The sequence below is a fragment of the Vairimorpha necatrix genome, chromosome 9 (assembly GCF_036630325.1).
Source record: "Vairimorpha necatrix chromosome 9, complete sequence".
Lineage (NCBI taxonomy): Eukaryota > Fungi > Microsporidia > Nosematidae > Vairimorpha > Vairimorpha necatrix.
Genome location: NC_088824.1, coordinates 489137 through 507229, shown reverse-complemented (window position 1 = coordinate 507229; position 18093 = coordinate 489137). Strand labels below are relative to the sequence as shown.

Genomic DNA, 18093 nt, shown 5'->3' with positions numbered 1-18093 from the left:
GAAAATTAAAATAATCTCTAAAAAAAAGATCAAACGACGACGAAGGTATAAAGCAATATACAAATTTTTTTATAATGACGGTAAAACATATAATTCGATACATGACCGTTTGGAACCCGCTTTGGGAAAATTAAACCGCATTGGGAAAATAAACCCGCTTTGAAAAATTCAAAAAAGGAAAAAATAAAAAAAATTATAAAAAAAGGGACTTAATGATTTATTTTGAATAATGAAAGAAGTCGATTAATTCTTTGGTTTTTTTGGTATTTGATAAGACCAGTGGAACTGTAAAAGGTACTCATAGTGTTCTTCTTTGTTTATATCTAGATCGAATATCTCTTTTAGATTTGAGCCCAAACCAACTAAATTATATGGTATTGTGACGTAAAATCGCTAGAGGTTACAAATTCATGAAGTGATTCTTATAACTGTGCTCCATCCCTTTGCTTAGCTAATGTGGCATCATAGCTATCCATTGATTAGAGATCATAATAGAAACAGGTTATACAATTTCTTTTTTTACCTCAAGGAAAAAGCAGTATTTCTACTAGTTACAGAAACGAACAAGGCGCACGACGATCCAGCATCAAATGTTTCCAAAATATACTTTTCTTTATATTCCATGAGTAAATACATTTCAATACTAAAAACCTCATCTGCCTCAACAAAAAATGTTTTTGCCAATTTTGCCATTTTTTTAAAGGGGGTCCTTTAAAATTTCGAAGCGGGTTCATTTTCCCAAAGCGGGTTCCAAACGGTCATGTACCTATAATTCTTGTATGTACATAAAAGAGACCTGGAAAAACTGCCCTTTGAAGCAATGATAAACTTAAAGAATCACTTGAAAGCATAATAATTAGTAATATAAAAAAGTACCGGGATTGTTAGATATGAGATTCACCCCCAAATTCGAATTTTACGACATTTTAAAGGGGAATTTTCATACCAAGAAGAGAACACCCAAGCCAAATGGTCAAAAATTTAATTTAAAAAAATGAAACCTTTAATATAATTACCTTTAAATTTTCCTAGTAATCTGCAACACGAGAGCAGTCATACTTATGTCACCTTGTTTCACGTAATTTTTGTAATATTTATAATGTTTTTTTTAGTGTAAGGGTTTTTTCCAGGAGGTAAATTAAAAACATTTAAAAGAAATTTTAAATATTCTATTAATAGAAAAGATCCACCTATAGAAGAGATCCCTGGTCTTTTTTATGAATGTATCTCTTGGCCCGGAACCTCCGGTAATACCTTTAAAATAGCAACTAAGACGATAAATAAGACAAACTTAGCCTACGCTTTGTATAAAAACATTAACATTATCCCTAATATTCTTATGATTTTCATCCACACTAATACAAACTAAAATTCCTAAGCTTCTCGATTTTTAAAATGTAAACTGTTTCTAAAATATGATCAATTTCTCTTAGCTTTTAAAAAAAAATGCGCAATTATATATCCCCTAATTACTCTTATACATTTTATTGCAATCGTTATTTTTTATAGACAAACAATAATTTGTTTTATTTGAAGAATAATGTCAAAAGACCATAACTTGTTTAATAAATACAAATTTTACCTGTTGCATATAGATTCGTTTTTTATTATATCGAATGCTGCGAAGTTATATAGTATTATGGAAAATTGAATGCCGTAATAAGCTTGTTTATATAGTTATAACTAACATAATTATGTTTTGTAGTATCAGGATAATATTTATCAAATATAAATTTTTGATTCCTTTTATTTTGTATATAAAAAATTTAGGTAAATGTAAAAATAATTTTGACCCTTAGTATCAATTTTTTATTCTATATAAAATTAGAAGAAAAAAAGTTTTATATTATAAAACTAGAATTTTTGTGTACGTTAAGCTTTTAGGTATTTGAATAAATTTAACTTAAAACACAGTAAAAAGTTCGACTCCGGTTCAAAAAGCATAGCATAAATTATTTAATAGGTTTCTTTATACGATATATTTTTCTTGTACAACATGAAAATCGTTTTGCCCATCGCTGCAAATTTTTGTTAAACGTTCTCTGTTTTCTTTACTATAATCATCAATCATAACATAACATTTAAAAACACCAGTATTAATCATTGAATAAATTATTTTATTAACACCTTTAGATGAGATCATTGGAAATATGAAGGCAGATTGGATAATTTTAATACATTTCACAATAAACATATCTTTTTTTTGCAAATTAAATGGATTCTTATAAAAGTTATTTACTTCAAAACAAAGGTTATCACAGGCCAACAGCACCAATTTTATCTTTTCCTTAAAATCGAACATTTCATCTTCATGTTTAAGAAATTTTCCTCTTATTCCCCATTTCTTAAATATATTATATGTTTCAAGTTCCTTTTCAATTTCATCTTGTATCTTCAATTTATAATATTCTTTGCAAATATTTTCATAACATAAGGTGTCAACATCGTATTGATACACATAAGTAGTGTTTATTAGATTTATTAATATTCCTATCATATTCAAATTTTTCATGGGGACAATAAACAAAATATATTTTTTGTGAATTATTATAAAAGTTAACAATTATATATTATCTTACGAATAAGTTATTCATAAGTTTGTATTATTAGATATAGCGACTAAATATTTCTACATATAGTTAATTTTAAATGTAACAAATTGAATGATGATTACAGAAATCTTTCTTAAGTCGTTATAGATAAAATTAACAATGATCCGATACGAATTTATTATTTATCAATATAACACGTAAGCTTTGTAAGCATAATTAAGTGTTACTCATGTGTCATGAATTGGATTAACAGGGTACCTTTAAAGCTATATAGATAAGATTTAATGTCTTAAAAACAAGTGGTATATATGAGAAGCCATTTGTAATTGCATATATAATCGTTAATGAAAACTCAACAGTACATGAAGAATCGATTTAATCCAAGACATTTAATTTATGACATTTATTAAAATTATATCATATATCCTATTACTATTGTTCATATATGATGTATTTTTGCAAATGTAAAACAGTTTTTTTATGTTTTTGATTTAACTTACAAATGACAACTCTGGGCAGCGTCTGTTATTTATGTGCATATGATAAAATTTTTAGCACAGAAACATACAATAATGTTCAAAATGATGCGTTTTCATACCATCTCATGATGTTTTTCATGTAATAATAAATAAGAAAAATCTGTGAATGTAATTTTTCAATTTAAATCTTCTTTTGATAAATATATCTGTAAAATAAACAGATAATACCGTATTTGTTGACGTATAATGTATGAAATTATTATAATTCATAAGAAAAGATATTAACATATTGTATAAAAATTAAAAGCGAAATTTACTTTTTTTTCATTTAAAATCTAAATGGTTAATCTGCATAATTTCCTGGGGTCTTTTACATGAAATTATTTTGTTTTAATTATGTTTTTTATATAATTATTCACTGTATTGCATTATTTTTGCCTCCAATTTCTATAGTATTTCAACCCTATGCTTATAGGTTAATAAACTATTTGTTAAATTTTAAATTTATGTAGTACGTTTAAAAATTCACTTGAATCATATTATTGACACATATTCATCTGACAATGTAAGATACTATTTATTATATTCTTTTATTATTTTTTGAGAAAAATTTCAACATTTAATTATAATGCAAAAAATTTTCGAATCGAAATTTATGTATTTACTAGCGCAAAATATGTTAATCATCTTCAAACATATTTTTTACATGTTATAAAATCAATACATAAAATTACAAATAAAATCTGGTAGTTGTTCTCAAATAAAGTGCCCATTTAATCTAAAAGTAATAATCTTTGTGATATTTTCTTTCTTCTATTAAATAATTATAAAAAAAATATATAGCACAGAAGTTCGAATGCATTAACTTTTTTTAGATTAGAAAAAAGATGTAATCACTTTAAACAGCAGTTGTCTAATTTCTGTCCATATTTGTTGTCAAGTTTCATATTCTTGTGTTTTTTTAGATATTCTTTATTTTTGTATAAAAATCAAAAAATCATGTATCTACAATAAAACATACTTATCTTTATCATAAATCTAATAATTTTATTAGCACCTTTTGTAGATTAAGTTACACGTACAAAATCAAGAAATAATGAATTAAAATATTTTGAAAATGCAAAATCATCATTTTTTTCGAAACGAATATAAATAAGTTTTTTTATTAATTTACAAAATCCTTTATATACATTAAGGATCAATTAACATGCTTCTTCAGATGAAAAACTTCATAAGTAGTAGTCAGGAACACATAGGTGTTCTTTATATTTTTTTTATTTTTGTTAAATACGGCTAATGTTTCTTCAATTTAGTCTATATTAGATTTAAATAATATTCATTGTACTTATATTTGCTATTAAATTTGTCTCTATTAAATTTATATATTATAATTGTTTAGCAAAACAAAACCTTCAATATTTTTTTTCGTTGTATGCCTAAACAATTAAACAATTATAATTGTTTAAAAGTATTCGTTCTTTTTCACAAAAATTTTTGTACAAAATTTTAATAAATATAATACTGGTATGATATTTGTGTTTAAACGACGTTCTTTAAATATGATTAGCTAACCAACAAGAAGTCAATAAATTTTGGTCATTTTTTTTATGTAAAAAAATGCAGCTTCCTCGAAAAATTTTATCACTTTAGTTGATATATATATATATGAAATCGTTAGCACGATTATATTAGTATGCACATATATTGTTAAGAGTTTATAAATATAGATATTCTTGGTAACGATTTTGCAGTTCAATTTTTAATCGTTTGTTAAGGACATTGATGGCTTAATTGTTTCTACCGTTATATTAAATAAATAGTAGCATTCAAAAGAAAATTAGATCTCTCAACTAAAACAAGAAGATCAATCACGACATTGGCAATCTAAGTTGTACTAGTAATCATATTATGTCAATTGTTTTAAAGTTGTAAAAATTTAAATGCTTTAAATAAAAAAAAGATTTATTTTATACATAAGAACATATAATATATCCATACATTTGTATTATTACAAAAAAACCAAAACATCAAACCAAGCTCAAGGAAAAAAACGATATTGATACTATCGTATGATTTAGCTTGTAGTATGTATATATAAAAAATTACAAATTAAAAAAATGTATATTTTATTTAAATAGCAACTATATTTAATATAAATAAAGTAATTGAAGCTCCTGAACATTATAATATTCATTAAGCAATACATGTACCAGGAAAATTATTTTAAAAATTCAATAATTATTCCTAGTCTTATTATAAATAAAATCAAATCTAATATAAAGAACGTTCCAAATATTATAATCATAACTAGATGATATCGCTATTCTAAATTTTTTTTTCATTGTGATACATTAGTCGGCGGCGTATTTAGTATAAATCATTGAAAACAAATTCCACCTGTTTCTTATAGTAAGGAAATACAGTGATTTTATTTCTTATAAAAAAATGCAAGTCAAGAATTACAATGACCCTATTTAGCTTCTTAAACATTTCAAAATTATTATAAAAGATACGTATAAATCATATATGGAAACAAAAAAAGAACATACAGTAATTTTTTAATTTTAACAACAATATAAAACAATAATTGATTTAATTTTCAATATAATTATGCCCTTCATAATGCTATTTAGTTTCGGATTTTTACGATGTACACATTTATATGGCAATGATTACACAACAATAAAAATTAATGAGCATAAACATGAGAATTTTACGGGCCATAATTCAACATGCTGCGAATTAGATAAATCTATTTATAATGTGCATTATAATGACAATTTAGTTTTTTCAAATATCGAACGTTCTGTTGTTGATGATGACTATGATAATTCGATCATTCTAAGAAATGACGTGTCTTTAAGTAACAAAATCCCCTATGACTCTACGGAAAGCAATCAAAATAAAAATTATAGCAATGATGTAGTTACTAATATTAATTTAGGCTTAGATAATTGCGGAGATATTTTTTCATTTGAAAGCGACATATATAAATCACAAGCGAGTAGTATTTTTTTAAATAATGAAAATTTTCTTAATATCTCAACAATAATTAAAGAATGCAATAACACCATTTTAGATTTTATAGAAAACAAAAAGCTAACATTTGGCACCAATTTAGGACTCTACAGTAAAAAAAAATTGGATACTTGCAAAGATAGTATTCTTAAGAATCATAATTATCTAATACGTTATTTTAAAAGAGATTTTATTTACAGCCTAGATAATAAAAGATTACAAAATTTATCCAAACTAATAGTTAGTTTGGATGTGGATGATTATATCAAAGATATGCTTTTAGAATTTATAAAAGTATTTAAATTGTTTATAAAAATTTATGATAAGCGAGAAAATATCATACATAACAAATTTTTAGCCACCAAATATTTCGTCAAATTAATTCGTTACAATATAGAAATAATGTCTGTATTTAATTATATACCAATTGTAGAAACTTTTAAACAGGTCGAAATAGATTTGTTGAGCAAAGAATACAAAAGTGAATTAATTAAAGCAGAAGTCAGATCTATTTTAAAATCTATCACAAGAGACTTATTTAGTTTGATGTATAGATCGAATGAAGTTATAAGGATTTATGAGAAATGCATTGAAGTGATTGAGAAATAAAAAATCTCTTTAATTTTAAATACTTGTCTACATCATACAAAATTGTATTTTCGTTTGAATTAAGCTATGTTACATTATTTTCGTTAAATTTGTTGATGCTAATGTATTTAATTAACTTTATAAAATTTTATTGGATATTGGGATATGTGTCTAAATGATTAAAACCACTTAATTATTTAATTTTTATTTTTTCCAATTGTAAATATTGCACTATTGGATTTATTAGTACATATTAAACAAAAAATCTAGAAATATAATGATCCACAAAAGGCATTATTACATTTAGTTATCTTCAAACATTTTATCCGTGGAAAAGAAGTGGTTTAATTATATTTATTTATTTTTTAAACTTTGGCATAAAATAAATTAAAGTAATTCTAACGAAGTATGTATTGTTGTATCATAGTCAGAAATCACATAGATATTGTGTTAAAAACATGATTATAGCTATGTTATAATGACGTATGCTCAAAGCATCCGTTTTACATCTTTCTTTATTTTTCCACCGTTAGATGTCTAAAATAACACTGCTATCTTACTGACTTTCTATTTTAAAAAGTCTTAAAATCAGCGTCGGTCTTTTGAATGACATTTGTGTTTTGTTTTATAGTTGTTGAGCATAGCATGTCAATCACTGATATATTAAATATCATTTGATATTTACTATAAATTGAATATACAAATAAACCCATATTTTCGGTAATTATTCTGACCACAACAATACTGAATTTATCATAAATCAACTGGTTTATATAAGAATATTTATGATGATACTGTTGTAACTCTAAGTACAAATCATTGCTCTTTATCAAACATCAAACTGTTTCATCACAAGCTGGTCCAATCGAATATGGTTATCACTAATCAGTGTTTTAGAATTAAATATAAAAGAAAAAGTTTCTTAATAAATATGCAATTTCATTCAGACTCGTCTGCTATTTCCAACAGATACAGTTCAAGTGAAACTAATTGCTTCAAAGTTATGATATCGTAGAAAAAATAATTGAAAACTCTACGGAATAATTTTTTAAAAATATTTTACTTAGATACTAAATCGTGAGAAAAAACGGGATTTAACTTTCAGTAAAAAAAGGCAATGTTGGTTTTTTGACTCAAAAGGACTAAAATTCATAAGAGGATTTATAAATCTTTAAACTGTAGATGCATTAGAACCTATGTATTAGAAGTAAAAATGCCAATTAAAGTAATTATCGATGAAAATATGCGAAAGTATGATAAATATGCTGTAATAAAATCATTCAATTGCATTTTTAAAGGTTATGGAATTTTTAACAAAAATCTATTAACATTTTTTTTTTGCAATTTCATACATTTGCCCTCTATTTAATTTTCATTATTTCCGATTTGCTTTTTCTAATACTTTTCTTGAACTGAAAAAAATCTAAATGTCATTCTACTTTAAATGTTTATGAACAGATATATAGTGTAGGAAGTCATATGTAACGGTATATTATCATATTTATATGATTCCGATATGTTTTCTAGTTACATTGTCATTTTTTCAACCTAAATTTAGATATTAACTAAATTTGCGTTTTTTTATAAAATAGTTAGTTAAATTTTTATAAATTTAAAAATATTTCCTATTACTGTTAAGATCCATAATATGACGTTGTTGAAAGGTACTTTGATGAGCTAAGAAAATTTCAGATAATTAGAGTGTAATCATTATTTAAACTAACGTGCTCTTTGAAACATTTGCTCAAATACTCTAACTAAATTAAAATGACTTAAATCTCATTTCAGGAGAAAATTTTTTTTTGTAATAATGGCAAATATGCATGTGAGATAAAATTTTATTACGAAAATAATTTCATTTGCCATAAATGGAAGTATCAATACTACGTATCTCAGTAATGATTGCCAATGTAGTTTATTATATGAAAAAAACCATATTAAATAGAAATCGGGGATTGATGACTATTAACATATCGTCAAATAACATATAATGTTTGAAAGCTATAAAAAAAATGTGTAGAATCATATTTATATTTTTTATCGATTTTATAACAATAAAGATCTTTAATTATGTTTCATTACTGGGTAAAGAGTTTAAACGACCCCAACTAGAGGGTTCATTTAAATTTTTTAAATCTCCCCCCAAAAAAAAAAACGAATTGCATAAAAAGGAGGAGCAAGCATAGTATTCAAATTACTGCTCATATATATACAATCCATTTCATTTTTATAGACACCTTGTTTCATAATTATAGACACCTCATTTTATTTTTATAGAAACCTTGTTTCATTTTTATAGACACCTCATTTTATTTTTATATAAACCTTGTTTCATTTTTATAGACACCTTGTTATAAAATTTATTTTTATTTTTTTCATAATTTATTTATATAGTTGAATCGTAAAGTATAGATAACGATAAAGATATAAACATCAATATTTACATGGCAAACTGTGATGACTTTTATCAATGAATGTGAAACATCATCACATTAATCATTTAGTTTATAATATTTTCTTAAACTAAATGTCATTCATTTGTTTGTTTACAAACAATTAATTATTTAAAATATTTAAAATGGCCCCTCACCCAAGAAAGAGGATGATGAGCAATAAAAGCAATAAAACTCAATATAGTAAAAATCATATTTACATACACCAATCTAATAATCTCATTTAGACGTACCTCCGCTTGGGGGACGGCACAAACAATGAAAACATCTTAGAAGTTTTTAATTAAAATTTTTAATATAAATTCAGAAAAAAAATCACCATTGACTTAGAGCTTTCTCGATAAATTCTCTCATATGAGAAAAAAACCAATCATGACGAATACTTCTGTGTTCAACACGTCTTCAATACAATCAATTAACAAAGGAGTGGTTGTTGGTCTAGGTCTCTGTTTTACTCGGGACTTGAAACTGTTAAAAAACTTCTCGATGGGGTTTAGTTGTAAAGAATATGGAGGTAGAAGTTTTAGACTGTATCTTTTGTTTCTAAGAGCAGCAGCTACTTCGGATGTTCTGTGTATGATGCGTTATCCAATATTAAAATTCTGTTTTCCTCTTGCTCACAAATAGGTAAATTATTGTTAATGAATTCGACAAAATCTGCAGATTTAAAACTTCTGACTTTAGTTTTATGCGCATATAATCCATTAACGCTTATAGCACACATTAAAGAAACATTAGTCCCTTTCGAATTCGGGACCGTTACACAACACTTAGTATTTCTTAAAGAATAACCAAAAGTATTGTTAAGGTGCAGATTTAAACCAGTTTCATCGAGAAATATTAAATTATCATTCGATATGTTTTATATTACTCTCGCATATTGAGACCTCAACAGCTTGTTCTGAGGACTGTTTCTACTTAGTGGAATCAAGGTCGGGGTTTTAGAACTATACCCTAATTTTTTAACAAGTCTGCAAACAGTTGACTCAGAGTAATGTCCCGTGGAATTTGCATTTTGCAATTTATCGGATAAATTTTAAAGACCTAGACAAGGATTCAGGGCTATTTTTGTTGCAATAATATTTGAAACCATAGAAATATCTTTTAAAAATTCACTCTTTTTTTTGTCCTGCCGTTTTAAAAGTTTTAAGGTTGGTAAATTCTCCTGTAAGATATCTTTTATATAGGCGTTTTACGCTAGACTTATTGAGATTTAAAGCAACTTCCATATCAATAAGTTTCATACCAGTGTCGAGTAACGAAAGAAAACTTTCGTTACTCGACCTGGTAATCATCTTCCTGGTTTTTCTTGGGGTAACTGCGTTTCATCTTCTATCTCGACAAATGATTCTTCTTTACGTACTCTTCAAGTTCTTCTCTGACATTTCGGCTTCTCATATTTTAAGGGTTAAAAATTTTGAAGGCAAGTAAAATAAATTTTAGAACAAGGGTTCTATAAAAATGAAACAAGGTGTCTATAATAATGGAACAAGGTGTCTATAAAAATGAAACAAAGTGTCTATAAAAATAAAACAAAGTGTCTATAAAACTGAAATGAACTGTAAAAGAATTTTATTTAATTTTTTACCTCTATGTTTTGTGGGTTTAAAATTTCTAAACTACATATACAAACATATATAATTTATTTGGGTATAATATTCGGCTTATTAATTACTTTTCACAAGATACGCTTACAGTCTCGTCTGGCAGTTCCAGGACTTCCTTCTGAGATTCACTCATTGGGCTCTCGAAGACCCCTTCCTGATATGTATCAAGCCCATGTCTGGCTGACATAGTTAGGCTTTCTAAAGTCATTTTAAGGACTCATGACTGTATATATGCTTCCGTTCTGGGTTCTAATCTGAGCACTTTGATATGCGTACGGTGAAAATTAGTTACTATTCCATCCCACTTCATCACATAAGGAATAATTTTCGGCTTGTATTTGTAGAGGAAGCCACATGATTTGCGAGCAAGTCGTATTTATGTTTCTTTTCTGTTTCTACTGCATGGAGGTTGTTAAAACTTGTGATTCCAACTTCTACAACGATCACTTCTTCCTCAACTTGTCTACAATTAGTATATCAGGCTTGTTATACTTTATTATAATACTTGAATGTATCCTACTGTCGACTCGTATCTCAACATACTCATTAGCTACACATTCCTGGACTGAATGATTTCTAATTCTTTTGGCATGGGATAGACCATACGTCTTACACAACTGCAGGTGGATGCATCGCAGTGCCTCATTGTGCCGTCTCATGTAATCATGTGAAAGCATACGATCACATTGGGTGGCCATATGATCTACTGTCTTTGCATATTCATGGCAGTGTGGGCATTTTATCTGTTTCTCTAAGAAAATATTTCGGAACTACATATACAATACTTAACATTTTATTAAAATATCGTTTTTAGATTCAATGTTTTAATATGATAATTGTAAGTGAGTATAGTATATCTCAATGCATTTTTATTCTAATTATTATTTTTGTAAAAAACAGTTCCAAAATATCGTCAGAATCGTTTTTTAGAATTTATTTAACCCTTCCACGAAAAATTGTAAAAACATCTGACAAATAAAGATTTTAAATGTAAGTGTCAAAATTGAGCTTAGAAGTTCCCAAAATATCTCTTTGAGATTATTAAATGTTTTAAAACAACACTATTTCTTATATGTTACTTAAAAGTATTTTTAAAAATCATGTTTTTTCCTTTTTTAACTCATTCATCTTAAAATGGAAACTTTACAAAATTTACCGAAAAGTGACATATTAAAAAACTAAACATTAAGATCCCGTTTTCAAAACAAGAAAGCATACGCTAGTCTTTAATATTAAAAATACCAAATAAAAAGATATTTGTATATCAAATATAATTTTTATCAAATTAAGATCTATTATAAACTATATTTTAAATTAATTCGACATATTTTATATTACAAAAATTGTGAAAATTAGAGGGTATGTCCACAAATATTCTGTGTCTGACTATATTCCTTTTTTTCAGTTGGTTTTTAATAGATGAAGATTTATTAAATAGAACTCCTTTTATAGTACACCAACTGTTAGAGAACTTAATAAGGAAAATGGTCAGAAAAATACATAATAATTAATATTATAGTAAAAACTGATTTAAAATCAATTTTTGTATAATAATATAGAGTATTTTGTTATTTTAAATATCATAAGTTCTTGTAAAATTTGTTTCTTTTTTGTTCCTTCTTTTACTTGCATTTCTTTTTTGGGGTCTAAATAATAAAGGGCACACCCCTGAGAGGGAATAGTATGGTAACTCACCTCTTTATTGCTGTATGTTATTTTAAAAATATTTTCTTTCATAAAATCAAAAAGATATTTGAATTTATGATCGACGAAGGATTATATTCAAAATGCATTGTTTTTTACTAATGTAAATCGTAATTAGTTCTTTTTTCTAAAAATATGAATTTTTATAATTTATTTAATTAAAAAAAATTAATTAATATTGACAAAGTTTTATCAGAGAAAAACTTGTATTAATGGACAATAAGTTTTCTTTCTTTGTTTTTTTTTAATATTTAAAATGTTGATTTCTAAACCCATGATAATTTATTTTGTAACATCGAGTAACAGAAAATTTGTTGAAGTTTCAGATCAATTTGATCTACATTTTGAACAACTAAATATGGAAATAACAGAAATACAAGGTACTAAGGAAGAAATAGCCATCCATAAGCTCAAAAATGTATGCCAGTTGCATCCCGAAAAATGGATAATGATCGATGACACAAGTATTGATATTGACGCTCTAAACGGATTTCCCGGGCCATATGCGAAAGATTTTTTAAATATGGGACTAGATTGTATTGAAAATTTAGTGTCTAAAGTTGGGAGAGAATCTGTTTTAAGTTGTATTCTGGGACTTGGAAACTATAATCAAGGAATATTCGAAATTTTTAGTGGAAGTATAAAGGGGAAGTTAATAGAAGGAGAAAACAATGGCAAAGTTGGGTTTGATCGCATTTTCCTCCCTAATGGGTCTGATATTGCATATGGCGATTTGAAGCCTGAAGTTAAATCTAAAATAAGTCATAGGGGAATAGCAATGAGAAAGATTCAAGAATTCATTAAAGAAAAACAACTTGGGTAAATAAAATTTACTACAACAATATAATTTCATTTTTTTAATTTTCATTAAATCGTGTTTACAATATGTAATTTCTAATTACAAAACATCAGAGAACAGTCAATGTATATTCTAAGAATGTCTATTCTATATTAACTCTTCGGTCTATGTTTATATATAATATGTATCGATAAAAGACATTTTTATTCGCTTTTTCAAACATAATTTACCTTTAACGTTACAAAATTTTGACAGAACAAAAAATATATAAACCTAACGAAGTACAAAATAACATGTTTTTTTTCAGAATACACTTTATGCAGACTTACAAGGAATTTTAATCTTATATTATTTACGATATATTTTGGCTAATATTTAAACTAATATATGTAATTAACTAGTATTGTCAGATCATAATCAACCATGAACTAGCTTAAATAATTTTTTATACAACTTTTTATAAGCTATAAAGATTTGTGGAAATAAATGAATGTGGCTTTCTACCAAAGAATGTGAAATTTGTCAAGAGTATCTTGAAATGTTATCCTAAGTAAATCGAAGAATCAAGTATTTATACAACTTAAATTAATTTGTTTTATGTATGAGTACTTAAAACTTTAAAATTAAAATAAATTTAGCATTAGTTTGTTTTATTCAATATTGATTAATATCATTATGTTTAATAATATTGTATCACTAATCTATCAAATGGAGCACAAAAGCACGAATCGTACAAAAAATTGCAAATTAAAATTTCCTTGTCTAATACCTAAGAGACCCAATAGTATAACATTAGATTATGTCTATAAAACAATATTTGCACCATTAATAACTGATTTCAAAATATTTTATTTTTTGGTAATTGCGAAAATAACTGCCGCAATACATACAAAAGAAAAAAACAAATAACATAAATTTTTTTGGAAGCAGTAATTGGTTTTTTTCGTTTTGATAATCGTTCGGGAAAACGAGAAGGCATATTTTTTATGTATGGATGTTCAGAAATTCGATCCGCATCTATATTTTGATCCCCCATTAAAGTTGTATTATTTTTATGTTCGTATGGAATATCTAAGACATATGAACCTTCGGGGTTATATCGTTCGCTGATCCTTTGATTGTTTTTTTTTATCAACATTTTGTTTTTTTATATTTTGTAAATCTATATGACTTTCGCTATTTAGTCCAACTCCGTTTTTTATTTTGCCTCCTGATATTTTATTCTCTTTACTTTCATGTTCTTTTTCTTGTTGCTTATTTTGAGAATCAAACATATCACCTCCTCTTATCATAAATAGATCGACAAGTAATTTTAACAAAAAGCTCATGGGGAAATAATTTTTCAAAAAAATTTAATGATGTGCTAAAAATGATTAATTTTTTAGATCAAAATTTTCTATAATATGCATCTACTTTGCAACACATTTGATTTTTTTTACCATAATAAAATTAAAATTTTATATTTTTATCATCAGCACTTTAATCTGTCTAAGATGTCAATGATTCAATCACAAAGTCAGATCGCATAATGTATGCAAACATATATTATTTACTATAAAATGAACAACAAAACTAATGAAAAAAACAAGTAAGAGCAAAATTATATAAAAAAGAATTTTAATTTGATCATAAAAAGACTAGTTATAAAAAACAGGCGAACAGAATATGATTGCCCTGGTTTATTCATTTTCTGTGTAATAAACAAGTTCTTGAAAAATATTAAAAATATAATAAAGACAATTAATCGTGATGTAAGTGCATTGCAATATGTCTAGTTAACTAGTAACTGATTATTGAGTGTAAGCTAAAAATTTTAATTTAATAACAAGGTGCAAAATATATTTTACTAATTATTAAGCCAAAGATTGTAAATTCTAGCGTTTTAAATGGTCGATCAAAATATTAGACAATAAAAAAACTATTTAAATTTACTGTAGATAAGCTATTTAGTTTTAGTATTTATTAAAATATTATAGTAACTAAAAGATCGAGAGCAGATATGTTTGATGCAGCTTTATATATGAAAAAACAAAATGAATAGCACAAGATAATATTTGCATGACAATTTTTAGTTTAATATTTATATGCTATATAAATTTAAAATTATTTCTGTGGTTCTAATTCATGAAAAAAATCAAATTGCTTTACTTTCATAACACTTCTCTTAATTCCTCATATTAAGATAATTATTTTAATATGTGATGTTTTTAAAAAATAATCATAAAACATTTCTAGATTCAAAATACTTTTTCGACCGTAAGCCCGGACGCTATTTTTTAGTACCAATAACTATAATTGCTTAAAGTTACAACTACAATGTCAAGTATGCTCGTAACAATATTATTATCTATTACTTTATTATTTTTTCAGTAATATGAGAATAAATCAATCAATACAACTACAGCAATTAATTTGTTCGCCAATTAAAAGAATGATTTTTTTTGTGGAAATATTTATATTTAATGTACGCAGCCTATCTTTTAAAAATTTGAGTCTACGTCATTGTAGATTCGAACCCGCTGTATGTCAATGTTATACTCAAAAAGCCTATACATTGCAAAAATTCTTTACCTAATCTCAAGATATGCGCATGATCACAATCAAAAAAACTATATAGCCTTCGGCTGAATAAAAGTTTTAATTTACCGTGTAAAGTTCAATATACGTTATGCCATGTGCAGTTATGCTACATAAACAGGTTGTCTACTGTACTTGTATAATAAAGGAACATGGTTATTTTTGTCGTGATTACTTTCGGCAACTCACGCGGAATGTTATGGGTTCGTCGGCTTGCTTAATGTTCTGGATGAATTTTGGCCCAATGATATGTTAAACGGTTTATTTTTTTAACTTTGAATTCTTTTCAATTAATAAAAACATGTTGAACTAGGTTTTCTACACCTATTTATCAATATATGGTAATTTGTTGCTGTTATTAAACGACAAAAACTTTTATTTTATAATTGCCAGCAATATTTCGCTTTAATAATGCTGTGTCAACTGTAAAAATTGCCTATCTAAAAGATAGCTTTGTACAGACCCAAACCTTGGGCCCAATCATTAAGGTATCATTGATATCAGCACCACTAACACTTGCTATCATAAAATTTTTTGCTTCACTCAAAAATTTTAGCGTTGTAAAGACACAAGTTTTTGGCTTAAGACAACTATCAGCCCACGCATTTGAGGCGCTACGATTTTTTTTGAACCCCAAAAATGAATTGCAAAAAAAGGAGGAGAAAGTAGGGGACAATAAAATACTGACCACTTCGATTATTAAAATTCCTAATAATAAAATAAAACGACTTTAATTAAATTTTTAAACCAAGTTTTTTAGTTTAAACTTTTGTTCAATAAGGATAGTACGGGGTTGTACGAATTGTTTCTTCTGAATGAAAAAATGTTTAAATAGCAATTTATATCATTTTCTGTTCGATTTTTTATCGGTATTACTCTTTTTACTGCAGAACAAGTTCTTTCGATCGTATTTGTACGGATCCATTAATTGGATTTGCAAAACCGATAGAATTATTTACCGTATCTTGGTCGTATATTCCTATTTTTGATAGATTTGAGTTTCATATCCAACAATCTGTATAGATTCTGGAACCAGGTAATACGTACTCTTTGATAAAACCTTCCAAAGTTCTAGCTTTCCTAGTTTTATCTTAGTAAGACTATACCCCTTTCTTTTATATTTTCGACCATTCCAAGTACCCAGACTCATTCAACCTTGTGTCCTTTATTGTATTTCCCTTTCCCAAATTTAGATTCGTTAATCTCTACAATGATACCAGGTCCTCCAATCTTCTTATAACCGACAACATTTTTCTAACATCACTAATAATTGCATTAATTGTTTTTCTATTTATAGATAATATATTTTTTATATTTTTAAAAGTATATCTTCACTAAACAAAAAAATAACTGACATATTTTTGAACCATGGTAATCGTGCATTGAAAAAAGGCTTTTTGTTTGCAATAATAATATTTTTTCTATATGTTTTCGTCAAACAAATGAGTTTATTTGAAGTTTTTTTTGCATCTTTTTAAATTATTAATGCAAAAAGGAAGGAAAATAGTGGTTAATTTTTTTTCTATTAATGCATCAATGATTCCTTAGTTGTCTATATACTTCTCGATCATTTTAAAGGGGAATATTTATTTAAATTGAAGAAATTTGAAAAAATTGTTAAAATGTAAATCATATATTTATCCACAAAAAAATCTAAACTTGGTTTGAAAAATTATTTAAAGATGTTTTATGTTATTATTAAGAATTTATACTATCGAAAGTGGTCATTATTTTTTGTCCCCTACTTTCTCCTTTTTTTTTTGCACTTCTTTTTTTTTGTTCAAAAAATTTCGTAGCGCCTCAAATGCGTGGGCCGATAGCTATCTTTAGCCCAAGTTTTGTTTAATTTTTTTTTTTAAATAAACCATTGGACGGACAATACAAATATTATGAATTCAGTTTTCTCGCGTCTCATACAATGATAATCTTAAAAGTAACCGCAACATATAAAGCAATATAGAGTCTTCCTTGACAATGAAAATTAAGATAAAGGCAAAAGTTTTTATGCCTGTGTCAATACAGACCACTTAGGCGGCCAAAGAAAGCCAATAAAATAATATTGTAACAACCAGAAAACTAGAGTTAAATTCAATAGTAGTAGCTTTTCTGAGTCTCGCCCCGAAGAGAAGATTTAAACGTCTATATTTGTTCTATTAAGTGTTCTATAGAAGCACGAAAGAAAAGAATACTTTTTTTTTTTCTTTGTACTTGTACTATCGTCGTTAAAGTTTCTTAGCATCGTCTTATTTTTTACATTGCAAATAAGACGCTTTTTTATGAACGCTTTACATTAAAACGAGGGGTTTTTCTGTATTT

General features: G+C 26.2%; 4 protein-coding genes across 4 annotated transcripts; 2 read left to right on the top strand and 2 right to left on the bottom strand.

Annotated features, from left to right (window-relative positions):
* Nucleotides 1-1969: 1969 nt before the first annotated feature.
* VNE69_09097 (uncharacterized protein) lies at nucleotides 1970-2512 on the bottom strand (the record flags this gene model as incomplete). Its single annotated transcript, XM_065474615.1, has 1 exon — nucleotides 1970-2512. One exon carries the CDS (start codon nucleotides 2510-2512, stop codon nucleotides 1970-1972), a length of 543 nt encoding a protein of 180 aa, XP_065330687.1.
* A 3141-nt stretch (nucleotides 2513-5653) lies between these two features.
* On the top strand, nucleotides 5654-6658 carry VNE69_09096 (uncharacterized protein; the record flags this gene model as incomplete). Its single annotated transcript, XM_065474614.1, has 1 exon — nucleotides 5654-6658. The coding sequence occupies one exon, from the start codon at nucleotides 5654-5656 to the stop codon at nucleotides 6656-6658; it is 1005 nt and encodes a 334-aa protein (XP_065330686.1).
* A 6017-nt stretch (nucleotides 6659-12675) lies between these two features.
* VNE69_09095 (inosine triphosphate pyrophosphatase) lies at nucleotides 12676-13224 on the top strand (the record flags this gene model as incomplete). Its single annotated transcript, XM_065474613.1, has 1 exon — nucleotides 12676-13224. One exon carries the CDS (start codon nucleotides 12676-12678, stop codon nucleotides 13222-13224), a length of 549 nt encoding a protein of 182 aa, XP_065330685.1.
* A 1070-nt stretch (nucleotides 13225-14294) lies between these two features.
* VNE69_09094 (uncharacterized protein) lies at nucleotides 14295-14528 on the bottom strand (the record flags this gene model as incomplete). Its single annotated transcript, XM_065474612.1, has 1 exon — nucleotides 14295-14528. The coding sequence occupies one exon, from the start codon at nucleotides 14526-14528 to the stop codon at nucleotides 14295-14297; it is 234 nt and encodes a 77-aa protein (XP_065330684.1).
* Between the last annotated feature and the right edge of the window lie 3565 nt (nucleotides 14529-18093).